Here is a 23253-nt window from a genome sequence, read left to right as displayed (position 1 = left end):
AGGTGGTCTATAAATGAGGTGTAGAAGTATGGTTTGGGTGTTGGAAAGCAGTATTTTGATAGTTCAGCGGAAGGAAGAGTTGAGTTGGTGACTTCTCTAATGTTCAGATTGGTATTAGCAATGATGGCCACCCCGCCCCCAATCCCTGTTTTTCTATCAGTGCGGATAATGTTGTAGTTCTCTGGGATGGCAATAGAAAGTGAGGGACCCGCTGCTTGGTGAAGCCAAGTTTCTGTGACGGCCAGGAAGACTGGGTGGTTGACGATGATTAGGTCTGCGATGTCAGAAGCGTGCGCTACCAAGGAGTGGGTGTTGATGAGGGCGTCCTTGATTGTAGAGGTAAATACTGTGGTTGCCTGGTATAGTTTGAGGTAGGGCAAATTCTTGATCAATAAGGGTGTCAGTTTGGGTCAGCAGTCGTTTGTTGTTCCTGGCATGTTGGGTAAGCCTCACAGAGGGATTGGGCTTAAAGCTAGTACGATAGCATAATCTGGAATTTCTCACGCAAGTAGGGCAGGTGACATAGGAACTGGTGTCGTCGGGTATGTTCAAGCGAGAGCCTAGTCTGAAATTTCTTGAAGGCGTTGGACATGGGATGAGAGGTGTAGGGGGGGTTGCGAAACTGATGATCCAGTATTTTGGTGACAAAGGAGGTTTTAAGTGTGAGGACGTTATATTGAGTGTGTAGGGGATAGTCTTGTGTTTTGTTACATGCAGGCAATTCAGCGGTGCAATGTTGTGAAGTAGTGGCAGGAAGGTGGCCATGGCAAGCGTCGCTCCTCTTAAGGAGGACATGGTGTAAAGCAGGAATACTGCTAGTTGTGTGGGCCTAGAGCGTGGTGGAGGGTGAATAGTTTAGTGTAGACGTTTAGTATACACCTGCTAACGGATGTGACCTATAAATTAGTTCAGCATCCCTGGGAAGGACTATAATTGGTTAGTATAGGCAAGCTGGCAATGAGTGGTAGTATCATGTAGCAAAGAGCTATAACGGAATCTGGACTTTTGGTGGAGGGCTAGGAGGTATGAATGCGCTAATGGATTATTTCAAAGCATGCAAGTCAAAGTGTGCTAAAAATCAGACCTAAGCGCAGCAGTGGGCTGACTCCAGCATCGGAGCAGCAGTCGGTTGACTCAGACATCGGAGCAGCAATGGGCTGAGTCGGGCATCGGAGCAGCAAAGGGCTGAGTCAGGCATCGGAGCAGGAATGGGCTGAGTCGGGCATCGGAGCAGCAATAGGTTAAATCAAGCATCCCGTCAACGAGGGGCTGAGAGTGGGATGACTGACAACACAATAGTGCAGGTTATTAAAAGTGATTGTACATGAAATGGAATAGGCTCACCTAAATGTTCAGGCATCAAAAGAGAGGCCGGGCATTCTGACGACACCTTCCGCTTGTTGCGCTCTGTCAGCTCCGTCAGCAAGGGAGCCTTCTTTCTAGGCCCTACTTCGCAGGCCGGCTCTCGCCTGTCGGTTGATCGTGATTTGTTAAATATCAGGCAGCCAATCAAAACGTTCTGGCAAGTAAGTCAGGCAGGTAGAGAGGACGGGATCAGGCGCTGGGTGTACTAGAGGCGGCAGCCATCTTAAGATGGTGCATCCGAGATTATCAATGGGATAAAAGCTGTGGGCACCAGTGAAATAAATATCTCTCAGCTGGTGAGCATTCAGAGGAAGTGAAAGCACGGAATGCTTATTTAAATCAATAAAATAGCTCGCGGGACGGCACAGCATAGAGGGAGTTTTGGAGGCAGCTGGTCATATGCCTGCAACTTACCTCATCAAAGCAATGATGCACAAGGGGGATGAAGCTTATCCATCAGCATTGCAGGGCAGGTTTACCCTGCAACCGGCTAGATGGAGTATGCATCGGCAGCAGCCCGCTAACCAGTCATTTCACCTGGCACCCCAACCGCCTCGGAGGACTGCTTCTTTGAAAAGTTCCTCACCCTCATGAGATCGTCTCAGATGGGGGGGGCATCCTTCGGGGTGTGATCAGGGACATGCCTCCTCCGGCCCCTCCGCCTCCGCTTAGTCATTCCTCCTATGGCTCCAGTGCTGCAGGCCCCGGTGCAGCCCCTGCTGCCGTCGCTGGCTACCTTTACAGCTCCACTGTCTCCCACAGTTCAGGCGGTGCCACACCAGCCTCGGCTGCAGCCTCCAGCTCTAGTCTCCACACTGCAGCCCTCAGCGCCCAGTACTTCTCCACCTGCTCCGGACCAGGCATCCACCCTGATGGACACCAAATAGGAAGAAGACCCCCGACGCGCCGTAGTCGGCCATGGCCTTCCACGAACAGCTCGCAGTTTTGGCAGAGTACTTGGGGCTTCCTCAACCCGAGGTTTAACAACGGGAGGCAGGGGTCCTGGCCGTGGTCCTCACTCTACGCCCTGTGTACTAGAACAGGGATCCCGATGCAAAGGACTTTGTTGCCTCGGCCAAAAAGGGGTGGCTTAAACCCCACTCAGCCCAGCCTGTCAATCTGCGCCCCGACGCCAAGTGTAGGCAAATGGAGGGGGATCCACTCTTGCTGTCGGCACATTCTCAAGTGCACTAGTCGGTGATTGCTGTGGCATCGCTCTACTCAAAGCCTGTCATTCTCGCCGCTGTTAGGCAAGTAGAAGATCTTGGAGGCGTTACGGAAAGAAGCTTTATTCCAACGCCTCACTGCACCTTTGCCTATACAGCGGGGGTCATGCTGGCAGCCGTTAACCAGAGACTTTGGCGGGAAATGGCCAACTTCCTTCCAGAACGTCTGGTGTAGATCCACGCATGTTTCAGGGTGGGACTGGCAGAGGCTAAATTGGTAGCACAAGACTTCATGGAGTCCACCATGGCCCACATTGAAACCTCTGGCCGGGCCATATGCATCGCCACTGAAATGAGAACTGCCTGGCTTCGGGCTCCTAAATTCAACAGACGTCCAGGAACGCATATTGGACATTCCAGTCGAGGGTGGCAACCTCTTTAACTCCATCACCGATGAGGAGCTAGATAAAAAGAAACCGTTCCTAAACTGCGAAGTCTTTATCTTTACGAAGGCCATGGCCAAGGCGTAAACCCCGTTGTATCAATGCTCTGATAAGGGGTCGTTGTTCATCGGGTTCCGGGGCTTCCAGGAACAGAGGTCTAGGCATCCTGACAGTTCTCAGTCGGCACCGGCCCAAACATGGGGCGGGGGGGAGAGGGGAGGAGTGAGGGCAAGGGCTTCTTTCAATCCCCCTCCTCCGCAACAGCCTCGGAGGGAAAGAAGGCATGAAGCGCCCCCTTGGGGCCACGTGTCTCCGGGGGGGGGGGGGGAAGGCTTGCCCTTCTTGCAGAGTTTTGGCGCCACCCGGTCGCTGACCCCTACATCGTATCCATAGTGTCCATGGGGTACCACCTACAGATTACTCCCTCCTCCCCTCCACTCCAACAGATTGGGACAGCAACTCTGTTGGGGGAAATTCAGTCGCTTGTCGAGAGCGAGGCAGTGGAAGAAGGCCGAGCCTCCCAGCGAGGCTTGGGCTTCTACTCCAGGATTTTTGCCATACCAAAGAACCCCCAGGCTGGCCTAAGAGTTGTGTTGGATCTCTCAATCCCTCTTCCAAAATTCAAGATAGTTATGCCAGCACCCATAGCGGAGTCACTGTGCAAGGGAGACTGGATGTGCTCCCTGGATCTGAAGGACACTTATCTACACGTCCCTATTTGGCAGGCCCATCGATCCTTTCTACGGTTCAGGATCATGGGCTGCCATTTCCAATACAAGGTTCTACCATTCGGCCTCAACTCAGCCCCCAGGTTGTTTACCAGACTAATGAATGTAGTGGTGGCCCTCCTCAGGGTTCAGGGCCACCACGTCTACCCATACCTGGACGACTGGCTCGTCAGGGCGAGATCTCCGGGGGCGGTGCATCATACTTCCTCTGCTTTTATGACCACTCGTCACAAACTGGGATTTTCTATCATTCTCAAGAAGTCTCTGCTTCAGCCTACCCAGAGCCTGACCTTTCTGGGCCTCATATGGGACACAAGCTCCGAGGGTTTTCCCCCTCGGAGGACAAGATCATGGCCACCAAGAGGGCCGTAAGCTACTTCCTCAGCCGAGGGGTGACTTCGGACTGCTGGTACCAGCATTTACTGAGGATCATGGCAGTGGTCCTACTGGCTGTCCCCCACACAAAACTTAAGATGAGATTACAGCTGCACTTCGCAGCCTCATGGAATCAGTAGCGGGGCTCCCAAGCATAGCTTGTCAGCATTCCTCATTCTCTCCACCCGGACCTCACCTAGTGGTCCATGGACTGCAACCTGCAGACTGGTAGACCGTTCCGGCAGGCACCCGCTCGGAGCACCATCACCACAGACTCCTCCTTGGAGGGATGGGGCAGGCTACGCTGGACAACCTCAGGGTCCATGGAGGCTGGTCTATGCAGGAGCTGGAATCAACTAGCAGGAGCTGAAGGCTATCTGGCTAGCTCTCAAGGCTTTCCTTCCGCTCATTGGGGGCAAGGTGGACCTCCTCCAGGCGTACAACTCCACTAGAATGTACTATGTCAACAAGCAGGGTAGCCAACACTGATCCCTTGCTTTTTTCCTTTCATGTGGCCCAGAGTCCTTTCTTTATTCAAAAAATAAGATAAAACGATTTCCGTTCCGTGAGGCATTACTTCTTGTTTTGGATAATGGTTTTGTCCCCAGATGTCCACGACGAAGAGTATGTGCACCGTGTATGCTTTTCAAAAAGCAGGGTTGCACCAGGTCCCCTTACCCCCCAGCTGTGCAGCCTAGCGCTCAGCATATGGGAATGGGCCCTGGAGAACATCTACCGGACTGTAATCCACCTCCTGGGGGAGTCCAACCTGGAAGCGGACAGGCTCCACAGGCTGGGAGCAGACAATTAGGAATGGCAATTGAACGATTGGGTTCTGCTGAGGGTTTTCAGCAGATGGGGGCATCCTTAGGTGGACCTCTTTACCTCCTGGTCCAACAGGAAGTGCCAGCAGTTCGCGTCCTGGCAGTGGCAAGGCCCCGGCTCCCTGGGCGGTGCTTTCCAGATACAGTGGAATGGTATGACAGCCTATGCATTCTTCCACACCCCTGATCCACAGGGTGATCTACAAGGTAAGGGAATCGTGTCACCTCTGCATCATTCTGATAGCTCTGTGGTGGCCGGCAAGACTGTGGTTCTCGGAGCTCCTCAGCCTCTCGGACAGGCCACTCATTCACCTGCCGCTGGGCCCAGCTCACCTCCTCTCGCAGGGACATCTACCCGCTCGACAGAAATTGGCCCTCGCAGCGTGTTGCCTGAACGGGTCACTCTGAAGCATCTGAGCCTGTCTCATGGTAACAAAAGACATCCTTCAGGGTTCTAGCCGCAAGGCTACTAGGAGCCAGTACAGGAGTAAATATACCCGGTTTTGTCACTGGGCAGACTCTAAGGAAATCGACCCCCTTACCTACACATTGGATGATGTGCTCTTTCTCAGCACACCTCGCTCAGCCGGGTGCAAATAGTTACCTGCCACACCTACTTGGCAGCCATGGGGGCCTACCCAGTGTTTAACCGGCATCTGGTGGGCCTCACCAGGCTCTACCCACCCATCAAGAAGCCACACTCCGTTTGGGATTTCAATTTAGTGTTGGGCTTCATGGCGCATAAACCTTTCAAACCAATGGCATCCGTGGACATCAGATTGGTCACAATTATACAATTATAACAGCTTTGTTGGTGGGGCTCCCCTCTGCCCGCAGAGTCTGGGAGATATTGGGCTCTGGTGGCATCAGAACCCTATACTACTTTTCACAAAGATAAGGTGGTCCTGAGAACGCACCCCACGTTCCTACCCAAGGTAGTCTCTGCTGTCCATTTAAACAAGGAGATAGTTTTACTTAAGTTTTTTGCCGATCCTACGGACGATGCTCAGAGGTTCTTACACTGTCTGGATGTCAGACGCGCTCTGAAATTCTATCTGGACAGGACCAAGAGCTTCTGCAAATCGGACGCTCCGTCATCTTCGTGGATTAAGGCCAAGTTATCAGGCATCCAAGGCCTCTTTAGCAAGGTGGATGGTTTCGGGCCATCAAGGTGGCCTATGAAGGGCAGCACAAACCACTTCCAGCTAAGATGCACGCCCACGCTGTTGGAGCCGAGGCAACGGCCATAGCATTCCATTGGCAGGTCCTGTGGTAGGTCTTCAGCAGGGCTGCCACCTGGGCCACCCCTTTGGCTTTCTGTAAGCACTACTATTTGGACACCAGCTCTAAATCAGACGCAGCTTTCGGACAGGGGTTTCTAAGGAACTTGTTCGCTTAAGGAGGGTCACATCTCCACCCTGGGGCTACATTCAGTTGCAATCGCCATGCAGTATGGAGGAAAGGTGACGGGACGTAGAAGTAATTAATAGTTACTCACTGTAGTGCCTAACATACTCCTAGTCTATAGTCTCCTTTCCTCCATACGTCCCACCATCCTCCCCCTTAATACTGGTGACATTAGGCAATGTTGATCTTGTCGACACATCAATGGGGACTGAGTGGCCCCGGTGGGCGGAGTCAGGGGAGCACGTGCTCCCAGGGCCACGTCCCCGCGCACCTCTAAATTTAAAGGGGAAGGTTTTTTCTGGTGGTAAAGGTTGTCTCCTGTCCCTAGCGATGGATACCCATACAGTATGGTGGAAAGGGACTATGGACTAGGAGTACGTTAGTCACTACGGTGAATAACTTATAATTAACTGTAATTTTGGCAAGGCAGATACATGGCACTGAGACCCAGAGCTGTTAGAACTACGGGATAGACTGCATATGGGGCTGGATGTTTTGCATATATTTTTACCATCTGCACCTTGGTTCTAAATTTTGGAAATGTTCCCTACTTTTCAAATTTTAATTGTTATTGTTCTTAAACTTCTTGGGAATCTGAATTTGGTCTTGAACCTTTTTCATATTTCGTTTTCCAGGATCATGAAATTGAGTGTGCATACTATATTTGTCAGGTATTGTTCTTAACTGCTCACTGTTAGAAAAAGCACTGTCAAGTTGTTGTGCCAGTTTTGTCATAGCTCTTCACAAGAACCTTTGCCACTCCTTGCACTTCTGGAGAGAAGTGGACCCAAACATGCACTGTTGGATTGAAAAGGTATCTAACAGGTGGTTAGCTGTGGCTTTTACCTGTATCTTGATCCATGGCTTGATCCAAGGCTTTAAACTGCTTTTTGGGCATTGGCTTTTAGTTGCAATGGGATTTTGATGGTTGTACCCCTTCCAACCTTCCATTTTATGAGTTTATAACATCACATGACTAATGGTTTGTCTATTCTTACAGCAGACTTTTTACCCTTTACTGTCCCCTATTTTAGATGGCAAACCAATTGCCTGGCCTGTTTTCATTAGATTACTAGTTGTGAACGATGAAGTGTTCATTTTACTTTTTTATTCTGAATTTTGAAAAGAGAATAAATGTACATGTTAAGCAAGTGTGATCATTCTTTGCATTTACTCATACGTACTGCCACCTTTACTCCATCCTGTATGGGGGTCCCTTGTGAGGGATGGGAACAGAACTTTTTTTCCACCAGAAAGACATTTCCCCTTTACATTTCCCCTTTATATTTACTGGCACGTGGCCCCGGGAGCACAGGCTTCCTTAACCCGCCCACCGTTGCCACACCTCAATCCCATTTTCTGCATCGATGGGAACTGACCGCTACCACCAGCGCTCCTGGGTGAGGCCACAAGCCTCGTAATTCCACATGCTTTCCTTGAAATCTTTTCTTTTTTCTTTTGCAGATTTTGCAACACCTTCCACCGGTGCCTTAGTTTGTCCCCAGCTCATGTCAGCTTTAACAGGTGCCGGTCGTGCGACGGTTCCTTCCCCACAGCAGACCCACACGCACGTTGTCCGGTGCCTTCATGAAGACCACGGTTGGGACGGGTTCTCCACGTGGGATGCTCTCACGCCCAGGTCAAACACTGGCTTGCACGTTCGAGCGAGCTGTTCAACAATGATCGTCCACAAGACTCCTCCACAGAATATAAAGGGCTGCGTCTGGGGGAAGACGAAGAAGGTAGGTGCCTCATTTTCCAAAGTACCCCGCAGAGGCGACTCGCAGGAGGGGTCAATCCGGCCCATGCACTGGGAGCACTGAGGCTCACGCAGCTACCGGCCTCACGGCCGAGGGGGTCTAAGGGCCCTGCGGGTTCCACAGCCGATGGGCTTGTGAGGTCTACCACGACTTGTCCCGAGGAACCTTGCCCTAATACCGGATCCTTACTCAAGTGGGTGCCCATATGCACAGCCAGCACTGCCGGCGGTGCAGACAAGCATGCAGGCCGAGCCTGGGAACACGCCGGCTACAAGTTTGTGTGCTCTAAGCACAGACAAAATGGCAATGGCAGGAGACAAGATGGCCGCCACTTCTGATCCTCAAAGGCGGGAACCCACACAGGCAGTTGCAGAGGCCCACCAGCCAGATGATCAACAGAGGAGCAGCTTTACTCTCAAGTGCAGACTGGGTACCAATGATGCTGGTCACATGGACCACGTCCTACCCCAACATCTCGGGTTCTAGGTACAGTGACCCCATGTACGGACAAGAGCTGGGGAGGAAGCTGGCGTATTTACAAATTCATTTCTCAGGCAGTCTCCACAAATAGGCTCCATTCTCAGCGGCATTATTAAGGACATGTTGCCTTCATCTTCGCCCGTGCAACCCGCTGCAACGCAGCCCATGCTTCCAACTCCGCCTCCGCAGCAGCCCGCTCCTGAGGCGCCAGTAGCCCCCGTGCAGGTGCAAACCCCCACAATGGAAGCACCCCAAAGGATGCTTGCGTTCCCCCTTCTGGGGCAGAGGGCCATCAGGACACCTTCCTCTGCAAAAAGCCTTCCACGACAGGATTGCAGGCTTGGACTTCTGGCAGAGTTCCTAAGCATCAGGGCGGATGCCAGGTCAGGCACCCCTCTGCAGAAAGATGTACAAGCCTTGGCCAAGAAGGGGTGGCTCAAGCCATGCTCCACGCAACCAGTTAACAAAAAGCTGGATACTAAGTTCAGACAGGCCGAGGGGGGTGGCATGCTATTCTATACACATTTGCAACCTCATCGGTCATCACTGCAGCATCTATATATGCCGAGCCACAGGTGTCCTCGTCTAGTACTGCCACGGCAGCCCTCTTGAACAAGGAAGAACACACCATTATCATACAGCAAGGTCTACTCTAATGCTGGCCTACACCTCAGGCAGGCCAATACAGACGCGATCCTGGCTGGAGCTAATCTATGCCTGTGGAGAGAAATCGCAGCCTTCCTGCCTGACATCCCTAACGACAAGCAAGCTGCATTCAAAGCGGGCCTAGCTGATGCAAAACAACCAGACCTGTTGGCAATTCATTTCCTTGGGAGGAAGGTGGTGCATTGCTCTAGGCAACACACTCCAAATACCCTGGGACGGCATGTGGGCATGTGCATTCCCACCCACATTGATGGTTCATAAGGTGGTGAGCAAGATCAGGAACTCCATGAACTTGATAATGATCCTTATAGCTCCTCGCTTGCCAGCACAACCCTGGTTCTCGGACTTGTGGCATCTGCCAACCCAGCTGGAGATGGTGGGTCCCCTCGGGTCGGGCCCTCTACTATCGCAGCAGGGAGGTGCAATACTACACCCCTCCCCTGAGAGGCTAGCCCTAGCGGCCCGCTTCCAGAGCAGCTAACGCTTCAGCACCTTCAGTTGTCTAGCGAAAATCTGGAGATCATTCAAAGTGCCAGAAGTCGGGCCACGCACAAGCAGTACAAAAGCAAATTGATGCAATTCTGCTTTTGGTCTAAGGAAAATGGGGTGAACCCACTGACATGCACCCTGAACCCAAGTCTCATCATTCTCGTCATATTGCGCCAGATCGGGTGTCCAGGTGGATACCTGCTGGACATACCTGGCCGCTATCGGCACATACAGGAACTCCGACTATTATGCTGTCTTCGGCCAATCGCGTAGTGAAAAAACATCTGACCGACTTGACCAGGCTGTATCCCCCGGTCAAACTCCTGCATCCCATTTTGGACCTCAACGTGGTGCTAAATTTTGTAGCCCACCAACCTTTCGAACCCATGGCCACAGCAGACTGTTGGACACTCTGAAGACCGCCCTTCTGGTCGTCTTATGTCAGCTTGCAGAGAGAGATCAGGCGCTATTCGCCTCAGAGCCATAAACTAGATTTCACAAAGACTAGGTTCTGCTTTGCATGCACCCCAAGTTCCTTCCAAAGGTGCTGTCATCCTTTCATATCAACGAGGAGATTGTGCTCCCCGCGTTCTTCCCGGAACCCAAGGAAGACTCGGAAAACGCTCCACTGCCTAGATGTCAGGAGGGCATTGAAATTCTGTCTGGACAAAACGAAGGGCATCTGCAAGACGGACGCACTGTTTGTAACATTTGGAGTCTCCAGGCCCAGGCAGCAAGCCTCCAAGGCATCCATTGCTCCATGGATGACCGCAGTGATCCAAGAGGCATACAAGTTGCAACGCAAGGATCCCCCACAGGGCATGCATGCGCCAAGAGCCAAGGCTCTTGTGCTTTGTACGTTATACAAATGACACAATAAACAAACATGGGTCACCCCTTCTGTCTTTTGCAAACACTACTGCTTTGATACCAGTGCCAAGGCAGATGCAGCATTCGGCCATGCAGTGCTGCATAAATTAATTACCTAGAGGGTCATGCTCTCCTCCCCACGACATAAGTAGTAATTTCCCATACAGCGTAGAGGAAAGGGGACCGCACGTAGCAGTAATTGTTACTCACCGGAGTGACTAACCTACTCCTAGTCCCCTTTCCTCCACATGTCCCACCATCCATCCCCCTATAACGAGACCAGTGAGGTTATTAAACTGTAATGCAGCCGACGCATCAAAAGGTTACTGAAGTGTGGTGCCGGTGGGCAGAGTTATGGGAGCCTGTGCTCCCGGGGCAACGCTCCAGTAAATTTAAAGGAGAAATGTCTTTTTCTGGTGGAAAAAAAGGTTCAGTCCCCGTCCCTCGTGAGGGATGCCCATACAAGATGTAGGAAAGGGGACTGTGGACTAGTAGTACGTTAGTCACTCTGGTGAGTAACACTTAATTTTAGCAGTATAAAGAGGCGGTTTCAAGTGTATATGCTTTGTGTTAACTGTATGGAGGTTTGACATTCAATAATTATTTAAACGGGGCAATAGTTGATTCTTTGATCTGTTGGTAGGCGCATTACATTTTTGCTGACTAATCCACTTTTCAGGTGCTAAAGTTAGTGTTTTCCTGCCATATATAGCTCAGATCTAACACTCTGGAGCTTTGCACTGGGTATAGCACACTTTTTTATGGTAAAAACCAACTACCCCTATGAAGATTATGCTCTGGCAAGATGAAAACAATGTCCAATGTTTGAGGAGAACAAATATATATTTCTTTCAATGTTGCAATGAGGGTACGATTTCTGACTTATATTTTTTCTTGTTTTGTACAGCTATGAAGCTTATGACTGCTCTGGTGAATGTTGCCTTAAATCTGAGTATCCATCAAGATAACACGCAACGACAGTACGAGGCAGAGAGAAACAAAATGATTGGGAAAAGAGCCAATGAGAGACTAGAACTGTTACTACAAAAACGGAAAGAGGTACATGGAGCTTTGAAACCATTTTGTTTCCCAGCTACTGAATTATAACACACTGATAAGTTTGTTCTTTCTGGCTATTAAAGCTGGATTGTTTTCAGTCAAATGCATTAATGTCAATTCAAAATCAAAGTGCTTAACACTGCTTTTGTTCCATTAATGAATCAGACTATTAGAATGTTTCCCCAACGTCCATAGAAGCATTTATGGCCATTATGTGATTGAATCAGCCTGTGTTCTGGTTAATTTGAATGTATAGTGCAGCCAATGTAATCCTCCACCAAAGCGGAGCACTGTTTTGTTTTACCACCACTTTAAAAGGGCCTCTAATTTAGTAAATTAGATTCCCACCTTGGTTTGTTTCCTCAGTGCCTTGATTTCTCAATATTAAACTTGTGCCTTTGCCCTGTGCCATGACTCTATTGTACTTTTATTTTGGCCCACTCGTAAACTAACATTTGAGTAACCTACTGCAGGGTTCAAAATGTACAGTCACCCCTCTAATATAGCTAACCTGATTTAACCTGTTCAGAAGTCAGTGAGCAAGGAGTTCTGCTCAGGAGAGGAGTTCAGCAGAACAGCCCCTGCCTCTTCACTTTCAAGGCAGCATGAGAGAAACACTCCTCTTGAATGCAGAGCTTGTCCAGTTGAAAGAGCTGAACCTCTGGCTACCAAGAATGAGCACCCCCAAGCTGATCACCGCCATGGTGCTAAAGAATCTTCTGGGAGGTTTAATTTGATGGAGAAAGCGTAGCGGTCAATTGGCCCTTCAGTTGACACTGTTGGTGGCTAACATGGCCGCCATCATGATGTAGCTCCTGAGCCTTGCCTAAGGGCTTACCCATTGGTCTGCACCTCATACTTTCACCAATCGGGGACCGGCAGGCTTTAGTCATCCCCCACCCCCCACGACGAAGGACCAATTCCTAAGGCCCCTGTCTGCTCCCTGTCCCTACTAGGACGCCACAAGGTGAGATGCTATGCCTGAATGTGCCCCTCTAATTGACTTTGGCATCTGTGTCGTAGCTGCCCTGCAACATGGAGTTCGGCTCCATGAATGTGCTCTTTGAACTCTTTTTGCACCTGGCTTGTGATGTAATTGCCTCTGTACGTTTCTCTGATATAATCACCTCCTGCACTTCATTTTTGTAACCAGAAGCACTGTAACCAATCTCGTAAGCATAAGCGCCTCCATACCTCTGGGTTTTGTGCGCTATATAAATAAATAAGCCATCAGACTATAAGAACCAGCTCGTCCACGAGCCCAGCCCCCAAAAACTTGTCCACCACAAATGCAAGAACTTTGTGCACCTGTAGAACCAAAGCGTTCACAAAGCGATCGTCGACTGAGTCACGATCAGCAGCCTCCAGACCCTTGCCACGATGTAGAAATCGTTGAATGAGCACTTATCCATGGGGTTGTCGACAAAGAGACATGTCTACTAGCACGCTGACGGAACAGTCTACAGAGTAGTCGAAGAGAAAACAAAAAATGCTCCAGGTCTGTTAACGACTCCCTCGATGATGGGGGGGGGGGGGGCAGGGGAGGAACGCCACCTATATTGCTGCCCCATGTCACTCACAAGGCTACGTGTGTGCATATTCAGGAGATGATTCTCAGGGAAAGGTCTGACTTCTCTGAACGTGAACAAGAGCTGCCTACTATGGAACTGAAAGAAGACAAACTAGACCGCCCAATACAGTTTCAGCCGGCTAACTATTTTCATGACCCATGTCAACCAGGTTTTATGCAGTCACTGCAGGATATTTTATCAGAGTTAAATAGAAGGTAGTTACACAGGTCAGACGGAGCGTCAACCCAACCTCACGCTCCGAAATGGCTCACAGCCGTGGTGCCCCATGTACCTGCGCTTCTTTTGAAGAGACCTAAGATCAGAAAATCAATTTGTTTGTATTCACCACAGCACAGCCTCTTGGAGCCACTAGAATGCGCCAGCTCTTGAGAGGGTACGTTGGTTGTTGCCTTCCATGAGTGCCCAGACTAAGAACCACGCGAGGAGCAGAAGGAGTAAATCTTGCAGTACTCCCCTTCACATATGAGGTGGGCGAATGGGATGACTGTAATGCCTCAAAGAAAACCAGACTCCCCAGGAGGAGCTTCCACACCCCTCCCATGCCTATCTACATTCTTTGTGCACCATGATTTCAACGGTATTTGCTCTGTCGGATCTACAGGTCACATCAGAACAGAAGAATTTGATCCATTGTGAATTTGATCCCTTTTGATTGTAGTGACAAAAGAAGGCATACGTCTTCTACTATCCCTATCTTGGACACCGTATGGGACGCTGGAGAGACAATGTTTAAGACCCTACCGTCAATGCTGGTGATCATGGCAAGACTGGAGAAAAAAAGTAAAAGGCCTTGGATACTGTGCCCTTGTGTTTAAGGGGCCACCCGAAGCAAGACTCAGTAATTCCTTGCAGTTGGATGAAAGTTGCAAATCCCATCTACCTGACTGCTTCTCCAGATGAGGAAAGCAAGTTGTAAGCTATAGGATGCAAGGTTTCTGCATCAGCCTGACTATCTGGACCGTCACTGCTCTTGCAATGACCACGCGATAAATAGGGTGGCATAAAAGGAATACAATTTTTGAGTGGGTAATCCATTGTCCAAGCCAAGGGTAGAACGCATTTTTACATTTTCTGATAACTAAGCGTACACGTGTTTGTATTTACTATACAAATGCCCAGACGGATGAGTGCACCAAGGAATGGAGCGTGCACGTCTTATTGGTGTTATTAATTTTATTTTTTATACATTTGCGGGTGTAAGGCGGGCAAGTAGTGAGTTGGGTCCGAGGAGTGGGGTGACTGCTAATGCCACTGGCCGGGTGATGGTAGAGCGCCTTATGGGACCACAGCTAGCAGGCTGTCATGATCTCTGCTTCCAAAAGGTCAGGGTTTTCCCAACTCCCTTGGAAGCAGATCCATAACCCAGGTTCCGAGTGCCAACCAGTCCCAATTGGGACCTTTTGGACCCAGTCCTGGCGCCAGTGGCACCAGGCTCATAAATATGCCCAGTCCCAGCGCTGGAAGCGCCGGGCTCATAATGCTTGGGTGGACTTACCTTCAGCAGACCATGCTGCCTGCTTGCCTGCCAGTTGAGCCTCTGATCCTCTTCTGTTTGGAACTACTTTTCCTGTTGGGTGGGGCTGGAACCACTCCCTAGATTCAGAACACTGGAACTCTTCTGGAAGGCAGGAACTCTTTTCTTACCAGGAACTCTTTTCTTACTTAGGCGTGGCTGTGGAAGGAGACACCTAAGCACTACAGGAGGCTATTTAAACCACACCCGGTGGATGAATCTTGCTTTGCGTTATTCTGCAACCTCTGCAGCAGAACGCTCATCGTGTCTTCTGCATCCGGTCCTGGGCCTAAGGAAAAAGGCTTACCATCCTGAATCCAGTCTTCAGTAACACCTATAAAGACAAGAAAGAACAGGTTAGCATTCCGGCATCTGAAAGGCAAAGGCTTACCATCCTGAATCCAGTCTTCAGTAACACCTATAAAGACAAGAAAGAACAGGTTAGCATTCCGGCATCTGAAAGGCAAAGGCTTACCTACTCTTCGGCGCTGCATCCCGCATCTGAAAGACAAAACAAGGTGCGTTTAAAGACATTGGGGAACTTTAATACTCACGTGCCATGACTCCTTTCCACATCTAATCCAGTGGGTATTCCGGCACCCTGCAGCCGCTCCTAACTCGTACCTGCAAAATAAAAAGACAGTTAGAGCGCATAGTGAAGCAGGCAACAAGCGCTTACTTACGTGCTTCCAGGCGCTTCTATTCATCACACGGGCTCCATCTTCAACTCACTTCAGCCCGTCATCCGCCATCGCCGGAACCCTGCAAAACAAGAGTCATCATTACTAAAGACTTTAAAGACATTTGAAAGACTCGAAACTTACCGTTCGTGCAGTAAACGACGGACAGCAGTCCTCTGAAGTCAAGAGGCCTGCGCTACCTATCCAGTGAAGAAACTGGTTACAGCACCCTGCCCCGAGGCAGATGGAGAGCTCGGCATTCACTTACCTAAGGTGAGAGCGTTAACCTTTGGGGGTCTACAGGAGAGGAGAAGAGGAAAGAGATAGGGACACCCCAATAACCCCAGTTCATTAACCCCATATTTTCTATCTGCAGACATCTTACTCTACACGTCAGGCATACAGTGCACAGAGGTCCAGCCCAAAGAGCCAACCGGGTGCTACACATCACCTTTGAAGATACGGTAGTCGCCCAGTCAAGACCGGCGCCTCTGCGAGAATCAGGTGAGCGTTACACAGGCTTAATGGAGTGTCCGCTCTGAAACCATATGCATTTGACATCCCAGCTTTCATGACCTATGCTCTCCATTCTCAGAGCACACCTTTGCTTTCAACAGGCCCCAAACATCGCTGCAGAGATGTCCAGAGGAATTATTGTGGAGCACACTGCTATTCAATTGGTGGGCCTCAAAGAAATGCACTGCTTTGGGTGTGCACTGTTGATCAATTTCTCACTTACTTAGCGAGACTAATTCCAACGATGTGGATGTCTGTAACGGAAAACTTTCAATGGGGGAGGTTTCCTGTGCCTACTTCCACAAGGTGCCTTATCCACGTTCAGGTTAACCGCTCTCCACTCTCTTCCCATGTATCTGACTCACCCTGCAGAACTGTTCTATAGTCTCCAGCAGGCTGAATGGCTCTTAATCCCAAGAGGTGCCCTGCTAGGTGTGCAAATCCTCTCCTTGTGTTAGTGGCTGCCCCGTGCCTTGTAGAGTCCATGGTCTGGGCAAAACCCTTATCCCACAACACTCTCCTAGGTGCACCTGCCATCGCTGCTTGTCAAGCGTATTCTCTAAATGGCGAGCTGGTGGCTGATCTCTTTTCTTGACTGGCTCCCTCCTCTAGATCAGTCTTCCCCATCCTCTCCATCTTGAGCCAGATCTCCAAGTTCTGGAAGCTACTCGGCTTTCCTTTCATCCCCTTATTCCCCCTCTCCCTCCTTTGCTAATCCCCACAGTTGCTGAGGTCGGTGACCAGGGCCCGTATGTGTCCTTCTGGCTCCTGGCCTAAATCCCACCTCCCCAAACCCCCATCAATTGCCTTCAGCCTCCACCAGCACTTACCTTTGGTCGCCTTCTGGCCTGCACTTATTGTACTGGCAGTGGACCAATCTTAACAAGAGATCTCTTCCACGCACTTAACAGTTGATTGCAAATTACTCCCTAGTACTTCTATTCCCCCCCGCGGCTTCTCTCTGCACTTGAACGTTCTGAATGTGGGCACTTTGAAACACAATTTCTCCATGAATAAGCACCTTACAAATGCACAGTAAATAAAATAAATCTCACGGCTGCTACTCATTAGGTCTCCACTGGACTCATGCCGAGAATGTTCCTTGAGCTACTGCTGAACCACTGTAATCCACTTCTACACCAGTGGTTTCATCCCGCTACAGTGTTCTTGTTCAGGTGTTGGGGCAGAATCCCACACAGTACCCTGGGATCTAGTTCACTGTGCAGCCCAGCAGTCCACTCCTCATACTGGGTGTTTCACTCTCCTTTGACAACATCAGTCACAAGATCATAATAAAGACTTTAGACTTCGGAATGGGTTGTGTCCCTGCACTGGACTGCCTCATTCCTCAATGAGAAAATTGATACAACACATGGCCTCTTTCAGTCCTCGTAGAGGTGGGCTTAGTTACTGTCTTTAAAGCCAACTTTGCCTCCATTTCCTCTTCACCAATGCAATACATTTCTTTCTTTAGTTGCGTCTTATTGGTGAATTTCTTTTCCCTGTTATCTTTTTTTTTTTGGGTTATTTTACCTCAAATGTCGATCAATTAGATGGGCAGAATTTTTCTGGCCCCCTAAAAAACAGATATTTCATGCGTGAAAACACGAATCTCATTATGCCATGCAGCTGAAATTGGCAAAGTTTTTGGATTATGCCCAGTTCTCACCAATACCGCTGTTGATCGAATTTCATCTATGTCCCCCCTGGAGGAATCGTCACCAAACTTTGCAAAAAAAAGTATATAGCCGGCTCTGAATTTTTTCGACTAGTTTGGTGAGGTTTTGTGCAGGGGGGTGAGGGGAGTTAGTTTCTTTTTTTAACATAGACTGAATGGGCAAAAACTTTAGGCACAGCTAGAGCCCGAACAGCTGGATGGATTTGCACCAAATTTGCGGCGGGGGCTTGGGTCAGAAAGCGTGCTTTTGTGTGTTTGGTGGGAATCCAATCAGTAATTTTGGTGCAAATTGAAATATACGTCTCTAAAATGTTTTCGCTCCTCGGACAGAAGTCATTGGCTTGCGATACAGCGTGCTGTCTGAGAACTTTGGGGTCGGCCGGTGGCTATCTGGAGGGAAGCATGCTCTGCATCAACATTTTTGGGCAAATGCTGCCATGGTGTATCGGAGGACAGTGCGCCAGTGGAAGGGTCTGGAAAATATACTGGACGCCATGTGTTGCCGACAAGAAGGGAGGGAAATGGTGGGTGAGTGAGAAGTGGTTCATGTGATTATATGTAAATAGGTGGAAGAAGACAGAGGAGTGGCTGCAGTATTCGTGCGTATTGCGCCAATTCGCGGGTACCTAGACAAGCGACTACTTTGTGTGGTGTTAAGAGGCAGCTGTTGTAATGGCCCGATAGCTTGTGCCGAGACATGTTTGCAGCGACCTCTTTATGTGGTGAGTGGTGGCAGGTGAATTTCGGAAGGGGAGTTATTTGCACATAGGTTGGGTGGGAGTGCGGGTGGCTGTGCTGTGCGGATGGATTGCGGTAGTTGGGTACATGAAGTTGCTGTGGGTCTGTTGAAGGAATTAGATTATTGGGTGCATGGCCGTAGTGTCGGTGTTGGATGATGACGGCTTTGATGCGATTGGTGGATCAGTGTATGCCTTTTTACGTGTAACCCAATGAGGTAGTGCTGCAGAGAAGATAGTGCAAATGGAAGGAGGACTGCTCCAGCTTTACAGGGTTCTGGCCCTTGCAGTACTTTGGGAAGCGCACGTGCCACAATCTGCCCTTCGCACCATGTTGTCCAATTGACATGGCACACTGGGGATTATCCAAACATGTACTGTGGGTGTGGTTTAAAGGAGGGGGCGGTGAAAGTGTTGTAGATTATACTCTGCGTACTGAGGGTGGCTGACATATCGAAACACATTGTGTTGACTGTAGGTGATCCCTTTGTCATTGATCTGCACAACTATGCCCTGGAAAGTCACTGACGGCAAATTTTGTTTGGAAGGAGTGGACGCTGTCTAAGAGTGCAATTTTGCCAATATGCATGCACTTTGCGAAGACCTGGCCACTTTTGCAACAGTAGATGTTATCACCATCCACTACGGCGGCATGCTTATGGGATACGTGGCTTGCTTAGATTTGTTCCGCCGACCTGAGGAGATTGCTGGATGTTGTGAAGACGCTTTTTCCCACTGCCAAGGTGCTTTTCTCATCCATAATAGCATGAAGATTATGGTCCACTGCTCATGGATGGTCAGAGCCAGATGCAGGAAGGTGTCTCATCAACAGAAGCATGTATCATTTTTGTCCGCACGTGGAATGTTCTTCTGCAACAATGACCTCCTTAGTTGTCGAAATGCAGAGTTTTTCCACGAAAGTTGAATTCTGTTGTCACCTATTGGCAATGCAGTTTTGTTTGCCCTTCTACAGGATGCAGTGAAGAGTTTACTGTAATAATGTGAGTATAAGAAAACAAAAAAGCAAATAAAAACCGAAAAAGGTGTTTCTCTAGAAGCATCTAAAAAAAGGCTCTTTAAGAGCCGCCCCTTACCACAAACTCCCCCCTACCTTGGTTGCAAGTTATTCCCCCATACCCGCAGCACGAAAGCCACATCCGGGGATTTTGCGGATGGCGGCCATGGAAATGGTTCTGTGGGGATTGTCCAATTAGGTGCTCAGGGTGTGCGTTACAGGAAAGTGCAGCAATTGGAAGGAGGACTCCTCCTGCTTTACAGGGGCGCGTCCCTCGGAAGTGCACATGCAACCTTCTGCGATTCTCACCTCTCTAGCCAGTGGAAACCGGACTATGGGGATTGTCCAATCACTGTCTTGATAGTCGGTGATGCCTTTGTGGAAGTTCTGTTTCAGTATGGTGTCAAAAGCTTTCATGGCAATTTCGATTTGGAGGGAGCGGACGCTTTGTGGTGCTTTGGCGATGTGAGCCCTGTGCTTGCATGGCGTGGTCGTGCACTATGGAGCGTTCTATTTGGGTTCCATGGCTTGTTCCCGTGTCTGCCGTCAACTGAAGGTGATGAAAGCAGTGAAACGCATTTTCCCCACTGCCAAGATGCTGTTCTCATGTATACAACCGAGAATCGTATGGGACTATTCCAATGATTTCTGTCGCCAGCCGGAAGTCGGAAGGGGTCACATCAACAGAAGCACGTGTGATGCTGCTGGGATGTTCTCCTGTGAGAATGTGAACGTTGGTTCTCGATATATGAACCTTTTCAAAGCAAATGGCATGTCTTTGTTGATCAGTGGCAATGACATTTTGTTTCACAATCTACAGGCTGCACTGAAGACCCTATTGTAAGAATGTAAGCTTACGTACAAAACACAAAAATACTTATAAAAATCGCAAAAAGGTGTTTCTATGCAAGCACCTTGAAAAATATTTTTTCTAAAAAGGATCTTTTCAGTGCCGCCACAACTGACGTCCCCTACCCTGGATGAAAGTTATCCCCCCCACTCCCGCACAGCACGAAAAGTCTGCCGATATTGCGATACTTGCAGGGTGGCACGTTTTTGATACGCCCCTTTTGCAGATGATGGCCATAGAAATGGGCCTGTAGAGGCTACAGGATTGGGCAATAAGGTTTCTGGGTGTGGGGTGTACGCACAGAGTGTGGCACACAGTGAAGTTGTGCAGAAATGCAGAGGGTGCAGTTATGGCTGTTTCATGAGCCACAGTGTGGGTTTTGGGGGAGTTCGAAATACATTGAAAGTGATTGGAAAACACTGTGCAGTAGATGCTCATTATGAATTCTATCACGTGTATGTGTAGTGCTATGGAGTGCCTACAATGAAGTGACTTATTTTGGTTTGCCTCTGTGACACTCTGATGACCCGCAATCATGCCGACATTACTGATCTTGATTGTGGAGGGAATGTTGCGCAGCATGTTGCATGGGTTTCAGTGCTGTTTGCGATGAAGGAGGCACTTGCCCAGGTCATGCATCTGTTTCTGATCTCCTGCACAACTTTCTATCCCATTATGCAGACACCGATGTGGCTGCTTTATTTTTCATTTGGTTTGCAAATGAACGCGCAGTAAATTGTGAAGAAATCTATTTGTGCCTTTCTACGACATGTGCCAATGGCGTACTTTACACATAAGAATGACGTTTCACTGCACACCATTTTTCCCCCAGCAATAACGTTCATCTTACTATTCCTGTCATCCGGATTTCTGCACACCCCATCCAAATTACCTTGGTGCCCTTCTTAAAAGTTGTGGAAGAATGTGTGTAGTAAGTGTTGCGCACTGAAACTCTTCATAACACACTGCAACACGTCAAGAAACCACTTTCCACTCGATTAAACTACAGTGTTTTGCACAGTGCCACGCCTCCCACCGTGCAGCCATTCATTGGCAATTCCATTGTTCATCTCTGAAAGGAGCTTTCGAATGGATTGTGTCCTCCCATGTATTGCTCATCTTGTGATAATTCGTTATCTCCAGCTTTGCTGCTTCGGAAAAATATGTGGGAGGAACATCGTCGAAAGAACGTTACAGTTGGTAAGTAACTTGTTCTTCATTTCCCTTTTTTTCCTTTCCCAGTTCTTTTCCATTTATTTTGGTCTTCTAACACACGCCACAGAAGGAATGGCAGGAAAGGCCCAGTACTCAAGGGGCTGCACGGCACCTGCATGGATACCATAGGGGATGTGCCGAGAGATGGAATTATTGGGTGGCCCTCACCTACATCGGCGCCAGTTATTGTCATGCTCCCGGAAGGACCCTTCCCACGCACTTCCAAGTACCTTCCCTCTGTAGAGTAGCGCGTTGCTGTACATGCACAATACAATGCCCTTTGCCTGGTAAGGGTCTACAGCGCGGCATATAGTCTGCAAGGATGTTTTAGCGCTCCTCTGCCCTATAGGAGGAGTCCTGCTAGCCACAGCTTGTGTGGAAAATGCTGTTCATGAAATTACCCTACTGCATTGTTGGAAGGGAGGTAGACTGTCCACTGGTCCCTTGTGCTTCCGTTTCAGTTGTCACATGCACTACAAACACTTCATGCTACGCCATCAGCAGTAGGAGTAGCATTCACGGAGATGCATACATTCTGGAATACAAGAAGGTTTACAACAATGCGCAACACCGCTTCATTACGTGTAGCAGGAAAACAATTAGCGCGACCCATGTGGCTACAGTTCTTTCCTAACCACCACTGACATTGTTTGCGTTCTGTACAGTCTGTTCTTTGCTTACTTGCCTTTACCTGCACTTCTATGTGCGTGACCAAGCCGCACCACCTTTGCCATTTTGCAGACTCACTACAAATTGTCCCTGCAGTTACATGTTTTCTTCAACTGTATGACCTGCAGGCGACCTCTTCACACTTTCCGTCAGTGTTCACTGCAGAGCCGGTGTCTGTTTCACAGGTTATGGCAAGGCAAGCAGCACCTCATGCAAATTAGGCCACATTTAACATGCCCCGTTACACTGCAGGTTGCTGTTCCTTGTTTACCAGTGGGCCTCATACAGCCAGGCGTGCTGCAGCCATACTTTGGTACGTTTGTAGATCCACCCACGTAGTTGGCAGGATTAATTGAAATGGGGTAGCATACCTTATGAATCCGTAGGGCTGGTGACAGGGCCGGTGTTACGAGCACACAAAGAATGCCCTACGCATGGGTATAGCTGTGCAACGGATACACGTGCGTTCCCTCAACTATTTAAAAGTGCATTAGAAGATGCGGACACTAATGCAGTCCTACAGATACTTGCAGTGTTATTGCACATATGCTGGCCAGGTGCAGTCTCCCTAGGAAATGTCCATATTCCTCACCTGCAGTCATCTCGGCCAGTACTGTGCGGCACACATGCAGCATGCAATGTTAACATAAAAAGAGCAACTACTCAAACACCCACTTACCATGTAAATCTGTAATTGCTAAGATGCACTAACACTATTAGGAAAAGGAAGGGGTAGCACACATGGATACATACTGGAGAGATTTTGGCCTTTCCACACGTTCATCATGACGGCAGCCAAGGAATAAGTAAAAAAAAACGTTAACGGGACGTTATGGTTCCGTTGCAGTACCAAACGGCTATCCTCTTCACAGAAAACACTAAGCTACATCAATGTTCCGGTTAATGTGCCCTACTAAAAACCTATGACATTCAATAACAAAAAACGTTGTTAAGGGGACGTCATGGTTCAGTTGCACTACTAAAAACCTATGCAATTCATTGGAAAAACGTTCCTACAGGGACGTTATGGTTACAGGTAAAACGGAAAAACCCCAGAAATTCGCCAGTTATGGTAAGGTACGCAACCATAACTCACGCCACCACTGTGCACTGCAAGGACTAACACCGATGACCTCAAATATGACATCACAAATGC

At 49.1% G+C, this 23253-nt stretch overlaps 1 protein-coding gene across 5 annotated transcripts in view; it reads left to right on the top strand.

Annotated features, from left to right (window-relative positions):
• The window catches only part of STAG1 (STAG1 cohesin complex component), a 2120576-nt gene that overhangs the window by 1033382 nt on the left and 1063941 nt on the right, over window positions 1-23253 (top strand). For all 5 annotated transcript variants that reach the window (XM_069618021.1, XM_069618024.1, XM_069618022.1 and 2 more), the window contains one exon: window positions 11481-11632. In XM_069618021.1, coding sequence (XP_069474122.1) covers window positions 11481-11632 — 152 coding nt within the window. The remainder of the gene's footprint in view (window positions 1-11480; window positions 11633-23253) is intronic.

Source organism: Ambystoma mexicanum, chromosome 10 (genome assembly GCF_040938575.1).
Source record: "Ambystoma mexicanum isolate Mex_15411 chromosome 10, UKY_AmexF1_1, whole genome shotgun sequence".
NCBI classification, from domain to species: domain Eukaryota; kingdom Metazoa; phylum Chordata; class Amphibia; order Caudata; family Ambystomatidae; genus Ambystoma; species Ambystoma mexicanum.
Note: the sequence above shows the minus strand (reverse complement) of the source record. Positions and strands in the feature narration are given on the sequence as shown.